Source organism: Morone saxatilis, unplaced genomic scaffold (assembly GCF_004916995.1).
Source record: "Morone saxatilis isolate NCDOM2014 unplaced genomic scaffold, NCSU_SB_2.0 Contig5, whole genome shotgun sequence".
Taxonomy (NCBI): Eukaryota; Metazoa; Chordata; class Actinopteri; family Moronidae; genus Morone; species Morone saxatilis.
Genome location: NW_023340095.1, coordinates 22,464,182 through 22,488,854, shown reverse-complemented (window position 1 = coordinate 22,488,854; position 24,673 = coordinate 22,464,182). Strand labels below are relative to the sequence as shown.

General features: G+C 40.4%; 1 protein-coding gene across 1 annotated transcript in view; it reads left to right on the top strand.

Moving 5' to 3' along the window:
* Window positions 1-24,673, top strand: part of man1a2 (mannosidase, alpha, class 1A, member 2) — a 114,459-nt gene that overhangs the window by 60,228 nt on the left and 29,558 nt on the right. Inside the window, exons 5-6 of the mRNA XM_035676643.1 lie at window positions 5,534-5,614; window positions 24,408-24,502. Of these exons, the coding sequence (XP_035532536.1) occupies window positions 5,534-5,614; window positions 24,408-24,502 (176 nt within the window). The remainder of the gene's footprint in view (window positions 1-5,533; window positions 5,615-24,407; window positions 24,503-24,673) is intronic.

The window sequence follows — 24,673 nt, the reverse complement described above, 5'->3', positions numbered from 1 at the left end:
GAGTTTAATCTCTCACCTGTGCATTTCCTCAGCTTAACTGCTTTGTGTTTGCGTGTGTGTGTGTTGTGTGTGTGGTGTGGTGTCATTTCTGTTAATCCAGTTTGACAGTTGACGCTTTTCTATTGTAAGAATGTGTTTGCCCTTTCGCTTTATCAAATTTATGTCTTAAAAGGTCGCAGTGTGTAACATGTTAGGATGATCTATTGGAATTATAATCATAGGTAGTGCTTTTCATCAGAGTATTATCACCTGACATATAAAGAATTGTATTTGGTTACCTTAAAATGAGCTGTTTTTATCTTTTTAGCTATTATCATAGCTTTGGCCATCATCCTATCATCATATTTTACTCACCTCAATTGCTAAGGTCTGTGAACACACCAACATTACACCAACATTTCTCCAACAAAGACTGGTGGGACAAGAAAGACGATCAGGTCTTACGTACAGTATAGTACAGTAAAAAGCTATATGATCCTCTAAGTTTGTGTGTGTGTGTGCACGCATGCAAGGTCTTGACATGATTACACGTAACTCGATCTCACAAAAGTGCAAAAAAGTGCACATCATTTAGTATTATGTGCGTGTCAAATAGTCCTTACTTTAAATCATACATTTATTGCCCTCATATGCTTTTAAGAAATGTATGCACATTTTTAGTGTGTGTATCACACCGTCCCTCCACCACTTCTCAATTCAGCCACCCACCTGCCACGACCAGCTCTGCCACTAATGAATGATTAAATAGCTGCCATGTCAGGTTGAGCCAAGCAGTGAGTCATTGTTGGAGTCTCCAGTGTCCTGGTGGGGCCCCCGCACTGCAGCTTGCCCTCAGATTATGGATGTGTCGGCGTGAGGTCTGCATCCATCGGCAGGCTCAAAGATCCACCAAATTAATGGACTCTGTTAACTGACGCATTAATAACCCTGGTTAAATTGAGGATTTGATCAGAGAGGACGCGGCAGAGATGGAGAGATAAATTAATGCTAGCTGTCAAAGAGTACGTTTCAGCCCAGTTTGATTAACCAGATTTAATTATAGAGGAGCAAGAGTTCCAATTCATTTTATTGCATTTTACATGGTGAAAACGTCAGCACTTAAGTGTTAAAGGTGACACTGTTTTTTTAGACATGAAGAGATGCACATATCTACCACACTCTTTTGGAAAGGCAAAAAAATTGCCCCATAAGTTACATTCTGCTGCTTATTTTGGTGAAATCATGTCCTTATTAGACACCCCCTCTCCCATCCTTTCCCCGTCCCCCTTAGCCTTTTGGTGAAGGTGAGACATTTGACAGTGACTTCCCCAGCTCTGTCTTCCTCTCTTGTCACCTGGAATGACAATTCATTGCAGAATTTAATATTTTAGGTGAGTCGCCTGGATGACATGTATTTCTATTGTTTGCCTTCAAACTTCAAAGACTGTCATCACATTTCTTCATGCTCTAGTGAAAGGTATGTGCCGAACACATGGGCTACATACTTGTGCTCACAGATAGACACTACATACTGTAAATGAAAAAGAAATCATGTTATATGCATGTGGCGCCTTTCACTTATTTAAGGTAAAAGAAATGTACCATGTGTTAATGGTACACTCACTATGCGCCGCTTGTTCTGTATGTTCTGTCCAAAATGCAACGATATTCAGTTTACCTTCATATACAACTATCAAAGCAAATATAAACAATTGAGAAAAGGTGGAACAACATTCCGACATTCCGCACGTATTCTTTAAAAATGACTCAAAATGATTTATTGATTAGCAAAATTTCAGCTGGTTACATTTTTGGCGTCTGACTTATTCCTCGTATGCTAAATGCATGCTCCCACTCTAGAGGATAAGCTTCTATTGAGAGATCAGCAAAATGAGTAACTAGTAGTAAGAAGAGCAAGACAGAGCCACAAATGACTACATGTTAACCAAAATATTCTTGTGGACCCCAAGAAGAGGCACTTTCACAATAGTGACAGGATCCAATTAAAATAAACAACAGTGATTATCTGTGACAGGAAACTGCACAAAGTGAAATGGCTTGTAAGATGGGTTGACAGATTTCTGTTTATACTGGTGCATGGGGGATATTAATAGAGAAAGTATAAAAGGTTGAAAAGTAGATGTAATTCACAGGGGAGAGCGAGTACAATGTGTCATTAAGTGTCCAATGCTAGAAGATCAGAGAAGAAATGACTCTGCTGTCCTATTTTGTAGTTTCAGAACAAAAACAATTAATTTAAATCAAAACTTCTATTCTTGTGCCACCCCCGTGCGTCATTGAACAACCTACGTGATTCCTCGCTGTCCTATCTGGGTTCACTGCAGGCATTCTTAAATCAGAGCTGTGTTATAGCCCTTCTGCTCATTGGGGTCTGGGCTCTTAAACTACAGTTGTAAATGGCTAACAAGTGAGGCTGACTGACAGACGGGGAGTAAGATAGATAGATGCTGCCAAACAAAGCTAGCCTTGAGCTTTATAAAAGCTTCCCATCCCTTCATCACTCTGTTCAACACAACATCCACTCAGTGCTGCGGCTACCCATGACTAGCAGCCCCTGTTGTTTTGCTGTGTGCTTCCTGATTCATTGTGCGTTTCAGAAAGACCCCCCCAACAGCAATCAAGTTGTTTAACATCATTAGATATCAGTGGAAAAGGAATTGTCTGTGACATGATGGCTTGTTAAAAGGCAGTTTTTCCTGGTACTGTTGGGTCTCTGTAAATGTTATAAGGGAGTTCGGTCTAGACACTGCTCAATTTGAAAAAGTGTCCTGAGATAACTTGTTATGAATTGGCGCTATACAAATAAAATTGAATTGAATTGAATTGAATTGTAAGTTCAATAGTGGTTCATCCGAAAAAATTTTTGTTGCTTTCTCTGTATGTAATATTCGCGTTCTGTAAGTATTCAAGCAAAGTTAAATAAATATATTGTCGTATGAAATAATCGTCCGAAAATAACGCCCCTTGTGTAAAGGCCTTTACACCAATTTTGAAATGATGAGTGGTGGTTGAAAAGTGCTGGTTGTGCTGCTACATGCATCATTTCAAAAGTCTGGTCCAAAATATCTTTCTGTAATGAGTTTAATATAGCTGTTCAATGATTGTTGATAATTATGTTATCATTTTCCCTCTATAATGTAGTGTGAAATTTTTGTACAGGGTTCATTATTGAGACAATTACACAATTGTTTAATGGTACATATGCTAATTAGCTTCAACTTCAAGAGAGAACTCCTTAAGATTTATATATAGGTTAAAGGCACATGTATTCATTTGTATTGACCATATAGCAAGTATGCAAAACAAAGGATAGATGATAAAAACATGGGTAAACCTTGAGGGGGAAAAAAGCAAGAGCGGGTTAAGCATGGGGTCTTGGACTAAGTGGTACATACTAAAGAAAAAAAGAATGTATTTGGAGCTGTGGAGATGAGAGCCATTTGTCACCTCATACCATTTACAGTCAGTATTCAATACTCCCTTGTTGCCAGCACGACTGCACACATGGGATTTGCAATAGGACCCAGCTGCAAGTGACACTGGGACATTGTCACACATTCTGATAGCGTGCAAAACCATTTTAAGTCAAGGTCAATTGTAGGTGACTCTAAACTCTTGCTTTCGTTTGCTGACTCCAGAATCAACGGCAGAAAAAGTGACCAGTTTACAAGTAGAGTGGTCCCCTTTGTTTCAAGAGAGAGTCAGACCGATTACATCCAAGAGGCCAATATCCATTATTCTACTACAAATGGCTCACAGATTATGAGATAAAAGATCAATGTTGTAAGGAAGCTCCAATTTTTCATTCATGATCCATACCGTAGACATAATGCTGTGGTCCCCAGTAGATAAGAAAACATTGTGGTGGAAATTACTCTATTGTCCTGTGGGAGGAGGGATTCCAAGACTGGCAGTTCCCCATATAGGTCTATTGCAAAGGCTTCCCAGCAGCAATTTAAATTCATGACAGCTCTAGAAACTGACAGAGAGTGCAAGAAACAGAGAGAAGCCATGGGAAAAATTAGGAGTAGGTTAGTGGAGAATAGTTGGAAATCGAGGGCAAATGGACAGTGATTTGGCCACCACTGCTGACCCGAAACTAAACTGTTACGGTTGAGCATCGAAACAGATTATTAATGTTGTCCGTCGACACCTGCTCCCGAGACCCCAGATATCTCCGGTAACAGATGAGTGCAGCGATCAGTGTGTGAGACGCAGTCATGATCATGTTTTTCAACCTACTAGACTATTCAACACGTAAGAGCCCGAGTTTTAAAATTCAGACCATGTTTCTGTTCACCTCCTCTAGTTGTCTCTCTCTCTCCATCCCTTTTGGAGCACATTTACTGTAAATTGAGGTCATTCAGACCGCCCTTTAGAGAGATGCGCAGGTAAAGTCCTCATATCTTGTATGTTTTCATTTCGTCTTCGTGAAAATATCAATGCAAGGTCACAATGTAATTTGCAGGTAGCTCTCAGCATTTGAATGTACTGGGCTGCAAGGTGAATAGTCTTACTGCATCAGGGTTGCAATGGCACCCAGGAACATGTCGAAAGAATTGTACTAATTTGACATGAATAACTTCATGGTGGTAGTCTTAAGTGTTTTTGCACTGAGTTGTCTTAAGATGCTTAAGGTACACATGCTCACCCAAGGCCACTGAGACGGCTGTGGTCCCTGAGACAGCGGCAAGAGTAGCAGGAGGGTGATTATTCTTTGGGGTACATTAGAGTGAATAGAATAGTTGAGATTTAGCACCACAATTTTAGCTACAAATGAATAGCCAGGGTAACGCCTGAAGGCTTTATTGGTGGAAGAAATATGCATGAACTTTGTGTGCAGTGTTTTTCCACTTGTAGTGGACTAAAGGTCTGGCTTTAGTTAAACACATTTTCTGAAGGCAGCTTTTAAGGCTCTCCAGTATCACACATTTTGTGATACTGTGATATCTGTAAGCAGGTTACAGAACTGTTGATCACCAGCAGTGACACAAGGATTATTTCAGTTTCAGTTTTTGCTTTCAATTGTTGCTGTCTGATCCAGGATTTGATTTCTAAATCCCCTTCGAATAGGAGAGTCAGAGCATTCACAATCACAATCTTCTGCTTGGCATTTTCAGCTGCGCAGTGATGGAGGTCATGCTACCAGTGTGTATCAGGAATAAAGTCTGGTTAAAAAGCCATGTGTTGCAGTCTGCCATAGTGACTTGTTTGATACCACCACTGGGCAGTACCAGGGTCAGAAACTTAAAATACCACTGAGGGAAATAACACCTCTGATCTTCTCCCTGAAATGCTTATTTTATAAGATGCCAAATTGCTCAAAATCTGCTCGAAATTTGCTTAAAATATGTAATACATTTAGTACAGAAACCCCAGATGGAGCCCATGAGAAAAACTCAGATGAGACTAAAACTGCCCAAGAAAGAGTGGCACAAAACCAACAGAATGTCCATATAAAAGCATACATACATTATGTAAATTGGGTTATCCTGTCTGATGTGGTTTTTTTCTGTGCTCTCTTGTTTTCCAGAATGCAGAGGTGTCCGTGTTTGAGGTCAACATTCGTTTCATTGGAGGACTGCTGGCCGCCTACTACCTCTCTGGACAGGAAGTAAGTGCTCATATCTGTGTATGTGTATGTGTATGTGATATAATGAGTGAGTGAGTGAGTGAGCGAGCGAGGCCCCTTGTGCCTTGTGTCGGCTTAAGAGCACACAGAGTGATGCAGGGGGTTAAGGATTGCTCTGGGCTTTTATTTCCTGAACAGTAGGGGTAGCAGGAAGAAGGGATACAGAAAGAGAAGCAAGGAGCCTTTTCTCCCTCCCTCTCTCTGTTTCTATTAAGGCCAGCGGGCAGGTTTTGGTTCCTTGTTAAGGAGCTGGTATAAGTTGAATCCAGCCATGCATCTCTTCTTTTCTGTTCTACTCTCCTCTCTCTGTCCATCCTATCCAATCCTGCTTTCATGCTGAGCCAAGCAGTGCTCCCTCTGTAATGGGAGCAAATTCATTAAATATGTGTACAACGCCCACATCCAGTGTTCTCTTTATTATAATGTTATGTGTTCTTTTGCAAGTGCTGGCCAGCAGATTGCTAAGGAAACCTACTATTTGTAGTCAGACATTTTACTTACTGCCTGAAAATACATTCCTTGATTTTCAGTATCAGCTCTATGAAGCATAACCCATTTCATCCTTTGTTTCTGTTCTTTTTCACATCAACACAATAAGAAAAGGCATAGTCTGATGATGTCATGAAGTTGTATTGGATCATGGGAGTTGTCTTCACTGTTAAAACAGCCACAATTGCCAGTGAAAATCTATCTGACATGACTCAGGCAGAAATTATGTTTGAAGTGAAAGTTATTCAAATAATATTTTGTCACGTTTGCCGACTTCCTCTTACACAGCACACCACAGGTTACTTGGACGTTATAGCAACTACAGACAAAAAAGAAACTGTTGCCTGTAGGCATGGGCCAAAAAAATTGCGATACACAATATCATCACAATAATTTAACTTTTAAAATGTCACTTAAACATACTGGAATCCCTTTACTTCACATTTTGTTAAGAAAACATATATTTATTGGATCACAGATAGGCTCCTCATCTTCCTGTTGTTTATTTTTTAATATATATACTCTTCCACACTTCCACACAACTTTATTTTGTGGGTGATATAACGGGGAAGTCGAGCCTTCAGCCATGGTAACAGGCTGAGGATTTTGGAATGACTGGAAAGATGCAGATTCCCCCTTCTCCCCTTGTTCAAAATAAATCAGGATATCAATGTAGGACCACCCCTAATAACCTGTTGTACTGTAACCAGAACATTTTAAATGAACAAAATATGACATAGGTCTAGTCATTTTTAGGCATTTTAATGCGGAAATGTTCCATATTCTACATGTAAAATACTGAAACCATGCAATGTTGTGCTGAACTGACACTAACTGAGCAGGGCAGCGAATAATATCTTTTTTTATTTGAAAGGTGTATTGAAAAGAAAACATCAGTCATAATGTTGAGTGTTCAAATAAAAATAAAATGTCTATAAATTACAAAAAAGCATTCACCACGAGCACATGGCAAATTAAATCTGTATAAGTTGATCTAATCGCTTATAAAAGTTTGGCTTACTCCTACGAATAACGCCCCTATCATTGAAAATGCCCATTAATCTTTGCCCCACCACGGTGAGTGAAGGTGGGCTTTTTAAAACTGATGAACAGGGATTTTGTTAAATCACACATAAACTAAAGGGCCTTCCAAGCAAAACTTAACATCACTCTTATTCTGCACCTTTTCCCTCCCATTCCCTTCGCTCGATTCCACCTGCTCCCCCCAAATCAAACTCAGTCATTCATCAGAGCCCACTCGAGCGATAATAGAAGCAGTGGGCGGTGGGAAAGGAGGGAGATGGAGCATGGGAGGGCTCAGAGGAGAGACAGTGATGGAGGGAACAGAGGAGAGGGTGGAGGAACAACTGCGACGGGACAGTGAGGATGAGCGGAGGGTGTGTGAAGGTGAGGGTTACAGATAAAGAGATGGGAGTGGAGAATGAGGATGATGAATGGCCGAGGGGGGGAAAAGCAAGTGAGACTCATTCTTCACTCTCATCGGACATGTCCTTGAGCAAGGCACTTAACCCCTCAACTGCTCCTGTCAACCAGCAGCAGAATAAATGGTTGTTACTGGGCAGCTCCGTGAGGGAAATTGTGTGTAACTGCTTGAATAAAAAAGCAGTGCCCACTCCCTGCATTGATAGAGGTTTTAAAAAAAAAGAATGGGAGCTCATGTGGGAGAATTTGGGTGAGGAAGTGAGAGATTTGACGACAGGGTGAACTGGAGGTCGAGGGTGAAGTTTTCAGAATTTATCAGCATCTTTCCCAGCTGGATGTCAGCATGTCGTTGGAGATGAAGCCTCCAGAGGAGGGAGGAGGGAGGAGATCGGGAGGAGAACTGAGAGGAAAACAGTAGGGTCAGGCATGGTTGGTTGGAGGAAAGAGAGGAGAGGAGAGGGCGTTACAGAAAGACAAAAAAAGAGAATAAGCAGGACTGAATGAAGAACATTAGTGGTTAAGAAGACTGAAAGAGGACAGACAACATGAAAGGGACATAAACACGGAAGAGAGAAGTGAAACAAGGTAAAAAGGAAGAAAGAATGAGAGATACATAAACTAAATTAAACATGTATAAAAGTAGGGTGAGAGGAGTGAGTGAAAAATTAAACTCAAGAGAATAAAAAAAACATAAGCTTGAGAGACAGAAAGAAACAGCAACATGGATGCAAAGACTAATGGAGTCACTTTCTACATCTGTTACTCTCAGCCCAAACTGTTGACTGTTGAATTCACTATCTGACCTACCACTGTAGCTGTCAAACCTGAACTTTTATTTTCTCATCTCGTCCACAATTTTTAGGGAGTAATCATGGCATGTAGCTCATGTGTTTTTGTTTTGCCGACTAATATGTGAACTGGAATCAGGGCTGAAGCATATACAGAACTTGCAGATGATGCTTTTATAAGAGCATGGAGAGAAAAGATGAACAGAGACAATGACCGTGCGGCCACTTTTCATGTCAACACCACACAAAGCAGATGAATGATTTTTGCCTTCTGGCTGCCACTTGCTTCCCCTGTAACATTAGCTGCCGCTGGCTGATAAACATTATCAGTATTACTTGCTTGTCCTTCATCCCTTCACTGCATCAGTCCTTCTTTTTTCACCTCGTTCAGCAACCACATCACAGTTGTTGGCCTTCTAGAGAAACATCGGACACTCAGCTGCTGTGACACTTTACGATAGCTAGGCTACGTAGTGATATAACGTACCAATGCGATGGGTAAGGCCAGCTGGACAACAAGGTCATGCAGGTGAGAACAAAGACAAGACTCTAGCTAATTAATATGCACACTCGCCACCAGCTGTCCGCGGGGTACTTCAGGTGGTCTACATGTAGTTAATGACAGTGATGCATGTGAATTACTTAACGTTATGGTAGATTGCCCTCAGTGTTAATCTATCGAAATGACGAATGGCCTTCAGATTTTCCCATCATTGTTAAAAAAAATCAGTCAGTGCTGGAAAATATTTGTTTAGCGCAAACACAGAAATGCTACACTGCCAAAACTTGTACATGGAAATGTGAGCCATAGCAGCAGAACAAGACTTGTCCTCCAGGTCCTATGTCCACACTCTGTAGACCACCACAGATATTAGACTGGACCTGGCAGGACCAGAGAGGACCTGATGGTGTAATACCATGAGAAGCACATGCTGCAACTTTATGCTGTTAGCCAAAATGCAAAGATTACAGGAAAGACTTTGGATTCGTTGTGCTGGAGATGGTGTCTGTCACTTTGAGTGATTTGGAGTGACCCATGCTGGCTACTCTTCCCTGAGTTAGACATCATCTGCCAACTTCACCATTGGCCTCTTTATTCATATTTCTGTGCTCTGTGCTTATTTGCCATCGAAATGAAATTTTAAAAAATGGAATCACCCTTCCCACCCCAAGAGAGAATTGCTCCAGTATAGTTATGTAATATTGAAGTGCAAGGAATATAGGACCAGTCTAGGTAATTTTAATCAGTGAAGTAACTGAGGCAAGCTCTTTATGCTCTTTGTAAGATTTGTAAGAAAATGGAGGCTGTGCATCAACAAATGAGTTTCAAGAATGCAAGTTGATGCACACATTTTCAGACGCCTCTAAAAGAAAGCTGCTGTAAGAGAGAGACACAGAGGGAAATACAGACAGCAAATTAGACAGAAACAAAGGCTGAGGAACAGATGAACAGAAAGTGATGCAGAGAAAAAGAGTTAAGAGTTGGAGATCAGCATTCAGGAGGAGGAGGTGTTGGTCTGGGAATCGAGGCAATGCAGCAGTGATGGATTGTGTTTACTCCTCTGTCTGTCCTCAGCTTTATTTTTTGTCTCTCCTTCTGTTTCAACCTCTTTCTCTTAATGTCCTCACCACCTTCTCCTCTCTTTTCACACTGTCTTCTGTTTTGCTATTCCAGCCACCTGTCTGCACTGATCCAATTGGATCATCTCCTGCTTTCTCTCATCTCCATGCCACTAATTCTCTTCTCTTTTCCTCTCTTCTCTTTCTTCTTCTTTTACTTTTCTGCCCCTTTTCTGCCCCTATGTTGTCTTTTCTTCACTGAGCTATTTGTTTTTAATCTTTGTTTCTCCTCATTCCTCTGCTCTCTCTTTCTGTACTTTATTTTTCTATTGTGCTTTCTCTATTCTTCCCCCCTCTGTCATCTGTCCTGTTTTTTCATTTGCTCCCTTTCATCCCTTTGATTCCCTTGATGTCTCCTTACCCTTTCTGTACTGTAACTCCTCCTTTCTCCTTTTGCCTATGTTCCTAACTTGTTTCTTTGCTCCATCTCCTCCTCAGATTTCCATCTTTTGTCCTCCTCACTCTTCTCCTCAGCTTCCATCTTGCGTTTTCCTTGTCTTTCACATCCTCTCTACTTGTCCCTCCTTTCTTTTTTTCATGTTATCTCATCTCTCCAGTCCCTGCTTTCACACTTTTTAATCCTTCAACTCCTTTAATCTTACACTAAATGCCTCTCTATCTCCAATTAGTATTTTTTCCAGCTTCTCCTCTCATCTCACTGATGTCGCTCTCCTCTTCTGCTCTCCCCTTTTTCCTTAAGAACTTTATCACTGTTTGTCCTTTTACCTCCTCTCCACTTGTTTGTATCTCACCATCTCTTGTCTTTTGTCCCACTTTGCCTCACTATCGTCACTACCCCACTTTGCTCTTGTGTATTTTTATCTACTTCTTTCCCACTTATGTGAATAGTCCAATTTTGCGCGTTGTTTCTCTGCTAGACAAGAGCTAGTTGGTCATTTTAAACAAATACTGCTATATGTCAGTGTAGAAAGTAAAACAAATTATTAATGGCATGTAGGAAATGTAAACTTGGAGAGGGCCATGAAAGAGGTGAAGTGGACACTTTTTGGCACATACAGCAGTATGTGTTTGGGGAAATTTCGGATGTTTTGTGTCTTTAACAACACCCTTGTATTGGTAGAGATTTACTCTGAAAGCAGTGGAGAGTAGAGTTTAGGATAACTCTAGTCTTTACAGTGCAGAATGAATCTACAAAGCTGCTTTCACTGACAGGTTGAGAAACCTAACAAGCGAGAAAGTAAAACCGCTCCAACACCAACAAACTCTTTTAATCAAACACAATGTTTTGTCTGTATTACTTTTTCTTCTTGCAGCTATTCTGATGTGTGGTGTGTTTTTTCTCTCTTCTCAAGTTTGATTTGCCAATACCTGCACCTCATTAGCACACTGGTGTGTTTGCCTTTCTTTTTAAGTACAGAAACTTAGAAGCTTTGGCCACAGTATACCTATATTTGGTTTGTGTTAGCCTTCCAGCGTGATACACTATTCTCTGGTTGTTACAACAAATGTGATGGTAAAGCTCAGAGGACTGTAGGCTGTAGCAGACTGTCCTGTATACAGGAAGGTATGCAGTTAAGTGGATTATGTAGTACTGTACATGCGTCACCCTGGTGTTGGAGGAACAGTGGTACAGAGGTCTTCCTCTGCATTTATGCTGCACTTGTCTCCCATTGCTGCTACAGGCAGTGTTTCACCCAATTTTGGAAATGGACTTAACTGTCAAGCAACTGAGAAACTACCATAGCAATCTTTATAACACACCAATTATCTGAGAAATATGCTATATTCAAAGGAGGATCTGCCTACATGAAAGTTTTATACCAAAGGCTCTGTATGAACCTTTAGCATGGCAGCTAACAATAAACCTTTAGTTGCATCTCCATGAGCGGAAAGTGGCACACGCTAACCTCTACTGTCAGTAACACTAGCTCTGTTTTTTGCTCTGTAAAGGTCTTTAATTGATCCTTTCCCAAAAAGAGTAAGAGTTAAAAAAACAAGAGTAACACTGGGTAGAGATGTTCCGATACCATTTTTTTCCTACCTGATACCAATTCCAATACCTGAACTTTGTGTATCGGGCAATATCGAGTACCGATTGGATGCATGTGCGTTAAAAATAGATAGCTATTTATACTGTATATTATGATTTTTTTAACAAGTGTATGATCGCTATTATTGTTGTATGGCCTGGCTCAGGTTAAACCCTTTGTTGGAGTTGGAGTCAGAGTAGTGCAGGTCATGACTTGACATGACTATGTTAAAATGCTATTCCTATCAGGAATGCTAGGTGTTAATATGACCATAAATGTGTGTGACTGCTTTGCACGCTCGTTCTTTACAAAAGCTTTTCCAGTCTCAGACATGACAGCAGTACCAAGAAAGCAACAAGTCAGAAGCCATCAATGAAGCCAATCTCCCGTGGAAGAAATTGTGTGGAGTATGGCGCTCCTGTCAAGGCAGGTGAACGGAATGGAACGGTGTCCCTGGTGTGCAGTAAAGTTTGGGAGTCTGGAGGAGGGGCCGTAAAATTGCTTTGTATTATACATCAGGAAGCAGTCTGTGACAGAGAGCCCACCTGGGTGATGTGATGAGTACCGTGGTGAAGACTATTAATCTCATCCGATCAAGAGAGCTTAATCACAGGGAGTTCTGGGCTTTCCTGACAAAAATGTATGTGCAGTAGCTAGACGTAATCTACCGCTCAGATGTGCGCTGGCTTTGTCTTGGCACAGTTCTGGAACAGTTCCATTCCTGGAGATCGGAAATTGACCTTGAAAGAAAAAAGGTCACAGCCTTGTTGAACTGAGAAGTCCTGAGTGGTTGGCATTGTCCATCTGAAAACATTGAACAAAAGATTGCAAGGAAAAGATGGTCTTGTCCCCAAAATATATCTACACATAAAATAATTTGTTGCAAAGTTTCGACTTTTAGAGAGGCAAATCAATGACAGCTGTTCCTAACTGCAGGAAATGATCTCCAGTTTCCCAAACACCAACATGGGGAAATACGTGACTGGGCTCATATGGATAATCAGGGAATTTAACTAGCACTTTCAAGAATTAGCTGCATTGAGTAGGACATTAATCTGTTCTCAAATCCTTTCTCCGTTGATGTGGAGGGAAGGAAGTAGTGCAGTAGGACATGCAGTAGGAGGAGCTTACTGAAATGCAATAAGATGATACTTGCCACCAGCAGTTTCCACTGTCTGAGTTCTATAGGGCTGCCAAAAAGATGTTCATTTGGCCCTACATACATGTATTATACATACAAGTGACACTGTTTGTATTATGACACTGAACAAGAGGTCCAAGAGAGTCACCTCCGTGATATAGTTTGAAAGACTAACATCTGACCTGAATGAAATGTAATTGTTTTAAAATGATCTTAGATTCAAGTGTACACTTGAATAACAAACATAGTCTCTTAAATCAAAAGCAAAAGGCCCATGGCCAAGGATATATCTACATGCTTCTTTCTCCATGTGGCTGCAAGTTTGGATCAAGTTTTCTTTTTCTTGCTAACATACAATATGCATGTCAGGAGGTAAAACAATTCTGAACATTTTCTCTTTGTTCCTTCAAAAACGAATGGGATGATTTAAGCGAAGAACAGCAGATTGCACAGAGAAGGTCAGGGCTGCAAGCAGAGCCCCGTAAATGTAGGATAATGAGATGAGAACGTCTGAAAGAAAAGCTGCAGACTCTGCAGGCATAAACGCTACAGCACAACCACCCTGTGGATGGATGGAGGAGGGATAGAAGGAGATAAAGAGATAGAGGCTGACAGAAATGGAACAGCAAATGAAGGGAATGGTGGTAGAGGAACAGAGATAATCATGGTGATGGAAGAAAAACCAGAGAGGAAGGGAGGAAATTAGAGGTAGAGAGGGTAGAACAGAGGAATGGGCTTAAGAGGGTCAAGGAGGGAGGAGAGTAGGAAAGAAGTGGAGAAAGTGACGAAGAGAAAAATGTTAGTTTGGGGACTACAAGAGATAGAGATAAAACAGAAAAAAAAGGAAGGTAGGGAGATAGAGGTGGAGAGATGCATGGTGACAAAAGACAAATAGTGAAACAAAAGGTGTTGTGATAAATGGAGAGAAAATAACAATCCTGTTTACATGCCTTTTGTCTCTGCCACCAAGAATCCTCATTTGAATCCTCTCTCCGAAGACACCCTGTATTTCTCTCTCGCTCCTTTTCCTCAGATTCATGTCATTCTTGCTCTTTCTTCCTCTCAGTTCTCTCCATGTATCTCTTTCTTTAACCCACACTTGACTTTTTTTCCTCTCACTCTCTGTCTGTCTGCGCTGTGATATAGAGCTTTAGCTGTCTGCTGTCCAGGGATTGGTGACTGCAGTGGACTGTTTGATCTCATCAGGGAGCATTTGATTCCCTGTGATTTTTTGTCAAACACTGAACCCGTCAAACAAATTCAGGGCATCGTACTCCCTCAGACTGACTGCCACTACGCCGGCAGCCAGCAGGAAGGCGAAGAGACACACGTGGGATAAAATGAAAGAGTGGGATTGGCGAGCATTGCGATCACTATAAATGAGCTGGCTTAGGGATCCTCAGTGTTAGTCTACACTGAGATACAGCCCAACAGGTTTAAGACTAAACAAACTGTAAAGGAGGTGAACAAACTGAGGTTTACTCTGGGGAAAGCAAACCAAGTCAAAGAGATGTAGAATAAATATGAAATTGTTCTTCTGTCCCAACAGCCTCTTGAGGTTTTTTCATTCTGGATCTGACAGGTTTGTGAGTGTAGTCAAAATATAAACAAATCAGACCTCATGATTAAGCCTCTCCTCAGTCATTCATTTTGGACATAGAGGGCTGGAGTAGCTGCAGAATTAGACGGAGGGTGTCTGTTAATGCTGGAAGGACCCATTCATTGCTCAGCCTTATTGAGGAGAATGCATCACTGGCTATGCTTACTGTTGGGTTGCAAAGTGAAGAATAGATTCAAGGAATATGCAATGGCTCTCCCCTTATAGAAAAGTAGGACCATGTCGGTCTGATCACAGGCTCATATTACAATAAAAATTTAGGATTTTGTTTTTAAGGATTTAAGGGGGCCCGATTTCAAGTTTGCTTCCCTATTAGGCACATTCATTTATGTTGACATTGGCTGTTGTGATCTGGTAGTTCTGGAGTTTTTTAGGAACGTATTACATGTAATTGGGATTAAGTAATCAGGTTACAAAAAATTAGTGACTATAATAAGCCCAGATTACATTTTAAAAAAAATTTTTATATGCATTTGTATATGTATATTGTCAAAGATTACTTGATTATGTCTTTAAATGTGTCATTTTTCTTCATAACCTATGTTCTGCCCTCTAGGGTCTGTAGGTCTTAATAGGGAAATGGGGTCAATCTTATGTATAAAACACTGAAACATTCACAAACAATAAATAATCACTGACAACATTGTGTTTTTTGATTTTACCAATTTACCAACTACCCCTGAATATTCAAAATGAATTTTATTTGCATATATTTTTGGAAGTCAAATTTTTGGGACTATGTCCATTTCTTTAGCCTTTCCTTTCTTTAAGTGGCAATATTTTCAATGTTTGATTTTGAAGTTATCCAAAACTAAGAATGCAGGTCCAAAAATGAGTGCAGAGTTGAGTTGCTGACATATTGAATGGACTGTTTTGAGCCAAAAGGTTTAGTGATCTTCTACATTTAATGTATGAACATCCATGCTTTAGCCTGTAAATTCTTATTACATTAGGTTACTTAACACAACTTCTTTAACATATTTAATTGTAGGCGTGAATATACAGTATACAATACTAACATTGACTACATGCCCTGTGCAGGCCAGTTAGGTTCTTCCACACAAAACAGGGCAAATATTTTCTTCATGGATCTGGCTTTGTGCGTTTACATGCTGAAGCAGAAAATCCTTCCTCTAAAACATTGTCTAAAATATCACCGTATGCTGTAGCATTAGATTTCCCCTTAATTGGAGCAATGTAATGACAGCCCTAGATGGTGTATGGACAGGGTGCGAAACAACCGTTGTCGAACACGGGCTTGAATGAAAAACAATGAATCTTCAGTGACATGAAATTGGACAACCATTGAGAAATTGTTAAAAAGTGAACTGACAATATAAGTACAATGTGTGAAACGTCTTTGTTGATGAGACAGCAGCGTTAATTAGGCAAACTTCAATGTTTTGACATGCTTCCCAATGAGAGAGCAGCACATATTGAGGCCACCCCAGTTGTTTCTAGCAACAGTTGTCTAGCTTCACATCGGAATCCTTTTCCCCTTTGCAGATATGGCTGTGATGACTGTGCCAGCAGGCAGCCACACACGTATACACATGAAGAATGAAGAAAACCAATATGGTGTAACAAACAGGAAAGAAATTTAAATTTCATCACAGCTTTATGAATTCCACTCTGCAAACAAATGACTTAGTGCCAATACAAACCTGATGTACTTCTTACTCAAAATGTATTCATTTGATTCAACCACATACGCAAAAGGAGGAGAGTAGGAAGGACAAAGATGTTAAAGGACAGTCCAAATGATATTAAGTCAGAGAGGTGTGGAGAAGAGAGAGAAATGGATGCAAAGAGGGAAGAGGACAAAAGAGTGAGAGATTTTCGTAACGGAGATGACAAGCAGAAAGATGTGGGGAAATGGACCATGCACCGAATACAGAAAAAGAGAGGGATAGAGGCTAAGAGAATTAAGTTAATGAGGGAAAGAAGAGAGTGATGTAGAGTGGGAAATGAAGGAAGATATATCTCCTTATGAATTAATAGAACTTTTACTACAAAAGTAGTAAAAGTTCTACTTTTTATTTGTGCAAGAATTGATAATTTTCTACTTAACATCCAATTGCAACTATTTTAGACAGCCTCCATTATACTTTTGTGGATGTCCCACAATTTAATTTACTTAATGTTTTCTTGCATGGAAAAAAATAGCTTTGTTTCAGCTGCCCTCAGGGGAAATGATGGTAAATGGAAGTCTAGTGGACTAATGCCAAATACATAAGAGGCAATATAAGCACATCAGGTGGGACCACAACAGAAAAACTAGCCGCATATGTTTCAGAGTAAGGAGATTGGACGCTGAAGGCAGAATAACTCATCAGTCATATCCTTTTCAAGGGCTTTACAAGTGCACCATTTCCATTAATGCTCGATGCAAATAATCTGACAGCAGTCAGTGTGATGGCAGAGCTAATTTGATCATGGTCTTTGAGTTTTCTCCATGGCAGCTCATCTTTGTGCCTCCTGCTGCCTTTGATGCAGGGCCACTGCATGCTAAACAATAGGAACAAATGGATCAGCTGATGGTGAAGTGGCATGACAAAGTATGGAAATGACACACAGGAACCACACGCACACAACGGTTGACTTAATCCTGTCTCTCCTGCTGGCCCTCGGGGCCCTTCTTACGAAGCAGGCTCATTCAGCACATTTCACAGTCTACCCCTTAATCCCTTTAGGAGGCTCCACTACATGTCAACAGTGGCCCACTGCTTACACCAGAGACCGTGCGTGTATTCTCGTGTACAGTGTGTGCGTACAGTGTCTTGTATGTATTAGCAGATTCTTCATAGCAGTGTAAAAAATGCTGATCTTATTAAGTCATTTAGTCAAGTACTTAGAATAAGTTCCTTTTACACAGTATATTATACACAGTTATGGAGACTTTTGGGTCAGGAGGGACTACGTTAGTAATTAGAATAATTAATATTTAGGGCTGCACAATTAATAGAAATATTATTGAAATGGCAATATGGCCAAGTGCAAAATACATATTCCAGCATCTGCAGTTTTTAAAGTAAAATGTGAGACAAACAGCATTATAATGAAGTGCTGCAGAGAGGCCCTGGCCTACAGTTCTTGTTCTCCAGATGTGAGAAAAGATGTTTGTTTGGTACAGACGGCAACAAATGTCAACATGATTTTAATAGTTTTTCAGTGAAAATTAAATTTGTGATACAAAAATGATCATTCCCACGCGAATCGTTAATCATATTGCAATCGCAGTTTCTCAAAATAATCACAATATGATGGCTTTACATATCGTACAGCCCTATTAATATTACCTGGACTTACAGTTCACTATATTTCATTATATTAGTTTCTTTGGCAAACCCAATGAGGGGTTTATCTTCACTGGGTCATTACACAAATACATTTACTCTTCAGATGGATTTAACACGCATGCACACACTCCCACTAAACATATGGCTTTTGGTGAACAAAGGGACCTATTTCTGTATTTGATTTTCATCTGGTTATACTTGGAGTAGGATTTCTGTTGATGGGGGAAGTTAGGATGAAGAACAGCAGCACAGAACGGACAGCTTGAAGCTGCAGCTGCATCAGAAACACACTAAAATCTGACTGAAGGCAGATGATTGGTTAAACCACAGCTTTGATGAAATCTGACTATACAACAATGAACACAATTCGCACCTAAACACCGCTGACAGGTTTGAGTTGACAGTTCAGGCTGTATAAAGATAATGTGAGCATGTGTTTGAAAAGATGGACCTGATGGAACTTGAACTAAGCTCCATCTTGTTCATTTGACGGTGTTGTCAGCTCTTCTGCATCTATCAGCTACATTTACCTTCTCAGTGCACTTTACATTTGGCTACGTGTGTGTGTGTGTGTGTTTATTTGTATATACATATGACTTTATACTTGTTGCTTTGTTGTTTGTGTGTTTATGTCTATACTGGCATATCTAGCAGAGCCTGTTCTGCTTTACAGCGATTTCAGTCTCCTAGCTGCTCACAGCTTACAAATTCTATTCTCATGTGTAATAACTGGATCATTGGCTGAGTTTAGGACGTGTTTGAGTGGCGGATTACAGCTCTCCCCGTCCCTGGGACGCAACACTGATGTACCATTTGGCAGACGATTTCATCCAAAGCTCCTTACAGGACCATTGCACGCATTTTTAGCATGGCTGGTCCCAGTAGGAGTCAAACCTCTCACCCAGGCAGAGTTAGCGTCATTATCCCATCATGAGGGGCACAGAACCAGCCTGTGTCCCCTTCCAACCTCCCCGTTCCTGCCATACTCTAAATCTGCTGGGAATTTGGCCCCTCGAAACAAACTATCCAGCAGCGTCCAGCCGCTACTAATCCTGAAAGCAAATGCAGAAAAAGAGTAATTAAGTTCAGTTGTTCTCTCTGATCGTATATATGACTCAATGGATACTGGATTTTTAGACAGAGACTAGAAATTATAAAAATCTATCAGGCAAAATGTATTGCCTTGTCTTGTTTCGGAGTTGTGTTTCGAATCTTTATGTATGTGTGTATGTGTTCCCTGAGAGATTCTCTTCCTTCAGTGATCGATTTTGAAGTGTGCTCGTGCTGTAATGCATTTTAAAAAGCTGCACACTGTTAGACCTGGAGGGCAAATGATAGAAAGAAGTTGTTTGGTTGACAATTTAACAGTGGTGTAATGTTACAGAATTCAGTAGTCATTGGTAGAATAGGACAAAATGTCAAATTGAAGGTTGAATAACTTTCATTCAGTATGAACATTGCACACTGAGAAGGTGCCCTTGGAACTGCTGTGGGCCAAATCTGTCCTCTACCTGTTTGATGGAAGCTTGTCTCTGATGTTGTCAGTGTTGAGGCATTTTAATTTCTGTTAAAAAAAAAAAAAAAACCTGTAGCTGCAACCAGAATAGGAGATTTAAAACTGCATGAGATTGAATATTTCAAATATTTATCCTACTGTGAGTCTTAATGAGATGAGGGGTGTATACACTGTTCTCCCCATTTTTTTTTATTCATGTAGACTTTATTAACTAAATAATGTAAAAGTATTAGGCTTGGGCAGTATGTATTTTTTCATACCTTCCTGACATTTCACCAGGGTATTATATGAAAGCTGATCTGCTGGTAACAAGTTATTGTAGCATGTGAGTATGTCTATTTTAGCCGGCGCAGCTTTTTTCATCACTGAGAGTCATCTCTCGTGATGCTACTCGGCCAATTAAATCTGTGCATTGCGACTTGACTCTGAGTCAGATACACACAGCCTGTGCGACAAGATGAGAGGAAATAAGTCAGTCAGAGAAAACTAATTTCACATGCTGTGCTCTAAAAAGAGAAACATAGACAGGGAAAAGAGTTTTTATTCCAGAAAGGACAGACTCGTACATGTTGATGCTGATTATTTAAAAGCGCCATGTGAAACTCTACTAACATTATAAAACATGAAAATCATCCCTTCAAGATTTCTAAATACCCTGGTACACCGTAATACTTCAGTACTGCTCAAGCCTAGACTTTTCTTGTTACTCATGGTTAGGGCCAGCTATTGTAATTACTTTATACTTGTCAAGATACCATAACTTGGTTTCAGTTCCTATTACTAAAATTAAACATGTGTTTTGATGCCATATTGACATGTTTTCTACAAAATCCTTTTTTCTGTCTGACAAAGGAAGGCCAAGTTCTCAAATGAAGAATGACATTTCAGTACTTGACTTTAGTGCTACAAAAAGAATTATTAATGTATCGTATGCATAGCTATACACATGCTGTATCTACTCACGTCTAACATCTAAGGAAAATCAAATAGCATTTCAAGATGAAGAAAGTGCACACAACTCAGTGAGTAGCTGTACATTTGCATAGCACTGTAGTTTCTGGAAAAGAGTACTTAACAACAATGCCTGGTTACTTGCAAGAGTGGCTGTTTGGTAGACAAGCTGAGAACCAACAGCCAGAGTCTACCTACATTTTTGTTGTGTAGCTGGCAGCATATTGTTGAGTATCCTCAGTCTGTTCTCACCTAATGCTAAACACTGAGTTTGGCTGCACAAGTGAAAACAGGCAGAGCAGCACTTGTCTGAAGTGTGATAATGCTCCATAGTAATATAAACAAGATAAAGAAAATGTACAGACGCTAATTATTCAGACTCTCTGTCCTCCTCTCCGTCTCTCAGCAGGCTTACTTCCTTTACCCGCCAACAATACCACCCTTTTTTCTTTAGAAGGCCTGTTTTGCTTCCATCCCTGTCTGCAGATGAAAGCAGTGGAGGAAGATGATTATCATAAGCTGTAGAGTTTTATCTGTGAAGGCGGCTGGCCGTCTCCTCTGATGGGTCGTTTGGATCCTGTCCCTGCGTGATGACATCAGCAGCAGGATTGCCTATAAAATGCAGTGGAGTTTAAGGGCCTCAGTGCGGCAAGCAGACAGGCCACGGATCAATGGAGAGGTTTAAGATGACTGGGCAGACGTGACTGCACACACTGACACATACAAGCTTAAAAGCCGGTCACATGCCTGTGAGATGCAGATGGTGATAACAGATAGATGCCTTCTTCAGATCTCTACGTATGCAGTCTGAGGCGAAGTCATGAGAGAGGACCAAACCGTGTACACATTCCACTACTTTTGTTTTGTCTCTATCATGGACATTATGTAAAGATGGATGACATGACAGCTCTCCAAAGGTGAAGGCTAAACATCTGTATCGGCCTCTGGTGCCTGACTGCAGTATAGGTCGTAAAGCCTGTTTATATGGGCCAAATAAAAAAATCAAAGTACACGTCAAATAATTTTTCTTTTTTTTTTTTGGTTTCTGGCATTTTAGTGAGTTCTTATCGCGCTGATGTAGGTTCAAGTGTTAATTTAAGATGGCAGTGGGAGGAAGGGGAGATGCAATGTCCATCTCTTATATGTTGATGGTCTCCACCCATAGCCAGGTAGCTAACGCTAACTAGCCAGCTGTCTTCAGGCTGATCTTGTTAAGAAGCACTACCAGCAAGAGCAGATGAGTTAGTGAGCAAACTTTTGAGTTTCACCGGTGGATGCCCATCTGGTTGTGGCATTCTACTTTTTACTGTAAAGGATATTTTGAAATGTGCATACCAGTGATCTCCTTTTATGTGCTCATAATGTAAAAATCATGCTTAAGTATTTTTTGCATTTGTGCTTAAAATCAGGAATCATCCCTTTGCTAAAAACAAAACAAAAAAATCTCACCCATATCACACATGCATTCTTTTTGATGCTGTCTCGTCCTCTTGGCTAACATGTCTCCTATCTTATTCATGCGCTTCATATCCTTCTCTACTTCTGTTTGACTGCATTGTTCTCTCTTTCCGTCCTATCATCTGTGCCTGTATTTATCCCATGTTTAACTCTACAGTTTGACCTCCAAGTCTTCTGTAAGACGTCCCACTGGCTGCTTAAGTATTCTGCAAACACCAGCATGTGTTATCGCTCCCTCTTACTTTGTGAGACAGCAGGAATTTTCCATAGATCTGGTCTCTCTATAAAACTGCTCAGCCCTGACAGATTGTGTTGATGAATCAGCCTCTGTCTGCCCTGTGTTCAAGTGCTTTTCTCTGTTGCGTTGCTTAGCCTCACTGCTGTCTGCAGGTTGTACAACTCTCTCTCTGTGCATTAATCCCGCAACTGTCCTTCAGAAGTAAAATATACAGCGCACATCTTAAAACAGGCAGACAGTCTTAAGACGTTTGCTTTCAGTGTTTTTCTGACTGCCTGGATTAAGCTTAAGGTAGCCACTCAGGCAGGTAGTAAAGTGGTAGGACCTCTTTGACACACCTATCCTATTTAAACTGTTGTCAGCTTGAACTATAAATATTTATAATACCTCTTTTCATTGTTCTTCTGCCAGATTGCGTCCTTTAATTTTTTGTCATTTTGGAAGAGAACAGTTCCAGTTTTTGTGTTTATAAAGCACTAGTACAGCAGACGTTTGGCAGTCATGTCTTATTGACTAATCAAGTCAGTCTCATTGCTTTGTTCAGCTCCATGAGATAAAGGGTTTGGTGCCATTCGTGTTAAAAATGCCATGTTTTCATCTGTGTGACTCCATCTGTCCACATCCTTCTGTGTACTGTGTGTCTAGTTTACTTTTATTATGGTTTGTAATTGGATTTAAGCTTTACGCTTTCATATTTTGTTTGGACATATTTATGACTCCTTTGTAAGGCAACATATTTCTGTGGGCTTTTTAAACCCATCTAGATGTGTCCCTGAAATAAAAATCTGGCTTTAATAACACTAACAAGGAAAGAAAGCATATCTTCTTTAAAGATGCACAGATCAGTTTTTTTTCCAGTTCCAATCCAATTCTGACCTGAATTTGAATATCTGCTGATACTAATAAATATTCCTAATTAAATTGGTAGAATTGTACAATGGAGAACAACTTCCACCCTTCGGAATGTTGGCTTTACACACATTACAAGTTGCTGTCTTGCTTTTCCATGTTTTGACTCTAAAATATCTCCAAACAGAGGTGTTGAGTTAGCTGTTTCTCATGTCTCTCATGTTACAGCGGATTCATGGTCCAAGAATTTGGGAAACAAATAATATGAGGGCTACTACTAGTACTAGTAATTTGTGCTACAAAATTTAGGCTATATGCTTAAAATGGCATTATTACATATTTATGATTCATAAAACCATCAGACTATATATCTGAATTGGTACTTGATTGGTGATGTTCCTCTGATATCTGTAATGTGAATTAGGTCAGTATTCATCATATTGGTCCCAACTCTAATCTCTCTAGATACTACTGTAGAATGAAATTACCATGAATGAAATAAAATCTGTTGTGGTACCAAAGACTAGATGAAGATGAATTCTGTCCTTTAGCAGGGCAACATGAGCTTTAGGAAGCAACATTAGGTTTCAGTAAACCTAAACACTCACCAGTAAGCTGTGTTTATTTGTCAACTTATCTGCTGTTTGCTTTAAAAGTGAACATGAGTTGTCTGTCTTCTGAGCAGTTTTAGAGCATCCACAGTTACAGCTTGCAGCATATGCTCATATGCATCGCGTTCAGTAGCAGAACAACCTTAGTTTCCTTTTATCTCTCTGATTGGCATGCTGAGAAAAGAACAAGGGCTGCAGCAGATTTTTCTGGGCCTTCATCTGTCAGACAAGTGCAAGAACTTGTGTTATCTCAAAACGAACACATGTCCATTTCTCTCCATCAGTCTGTGTAAATTAGACGCCAGTCATGATAATGGAAACCTAACTCCGTCTGTGTACTTTGGTATGTCGCCCTGCTCAGCCAGCGTAGTTTGACCTCCAAGCTTTTCTTGTAGACATCTCAGTGGTACTCTGAAACATTTCACATTACTGCAGCATAGTTTGAAGGGAGGTTTTGCATATATTAGTCTGCCAGTCTCCTCCATAAATCTGTTCAGCTCTGACACTGTGTGGCCATCATTTAGTGATCGTTTGTCTCCTGACATCTCACTCTGCCTTATTTGCCTTCATCCTGCGTTTGTTTTGGTTGTTGACAGTTGTTTTATGCTCATAGCTGACAGCTGTTTGAGAAGAATATTAAGCAGGGAAAACTGATGGACTGCAGAATATTCCAAGTGAACACGATAAAAGCCAACCAATCTTAAAATTAACTGTCTCTTTTTTTCCCATCCTCCGTCTCTCTCTCTGTCTCTCTCCCGTCCAGGTATTCAAGCTGAAGGCGGTCCAGCTAGCCGAGAAGCTGCTCCCTGCCTTTAACACCCCCACAGGAATCCCTTGGGCCATGGTCAACCTTAAGAGGTCAGTGACACTGCCACTGAAAACCACCCCCTTGTCCAGTAGCTAGCCTGAGATGAATATAAAGTGAGATGTGCCACTCGGTATCACTAACAGTTGACCGAGCAGCCTGAAACAAACTGGTGTGACTGACAGCTTGGATTATGGTCATTTTAGCTTTTTTTTCTTCTTACT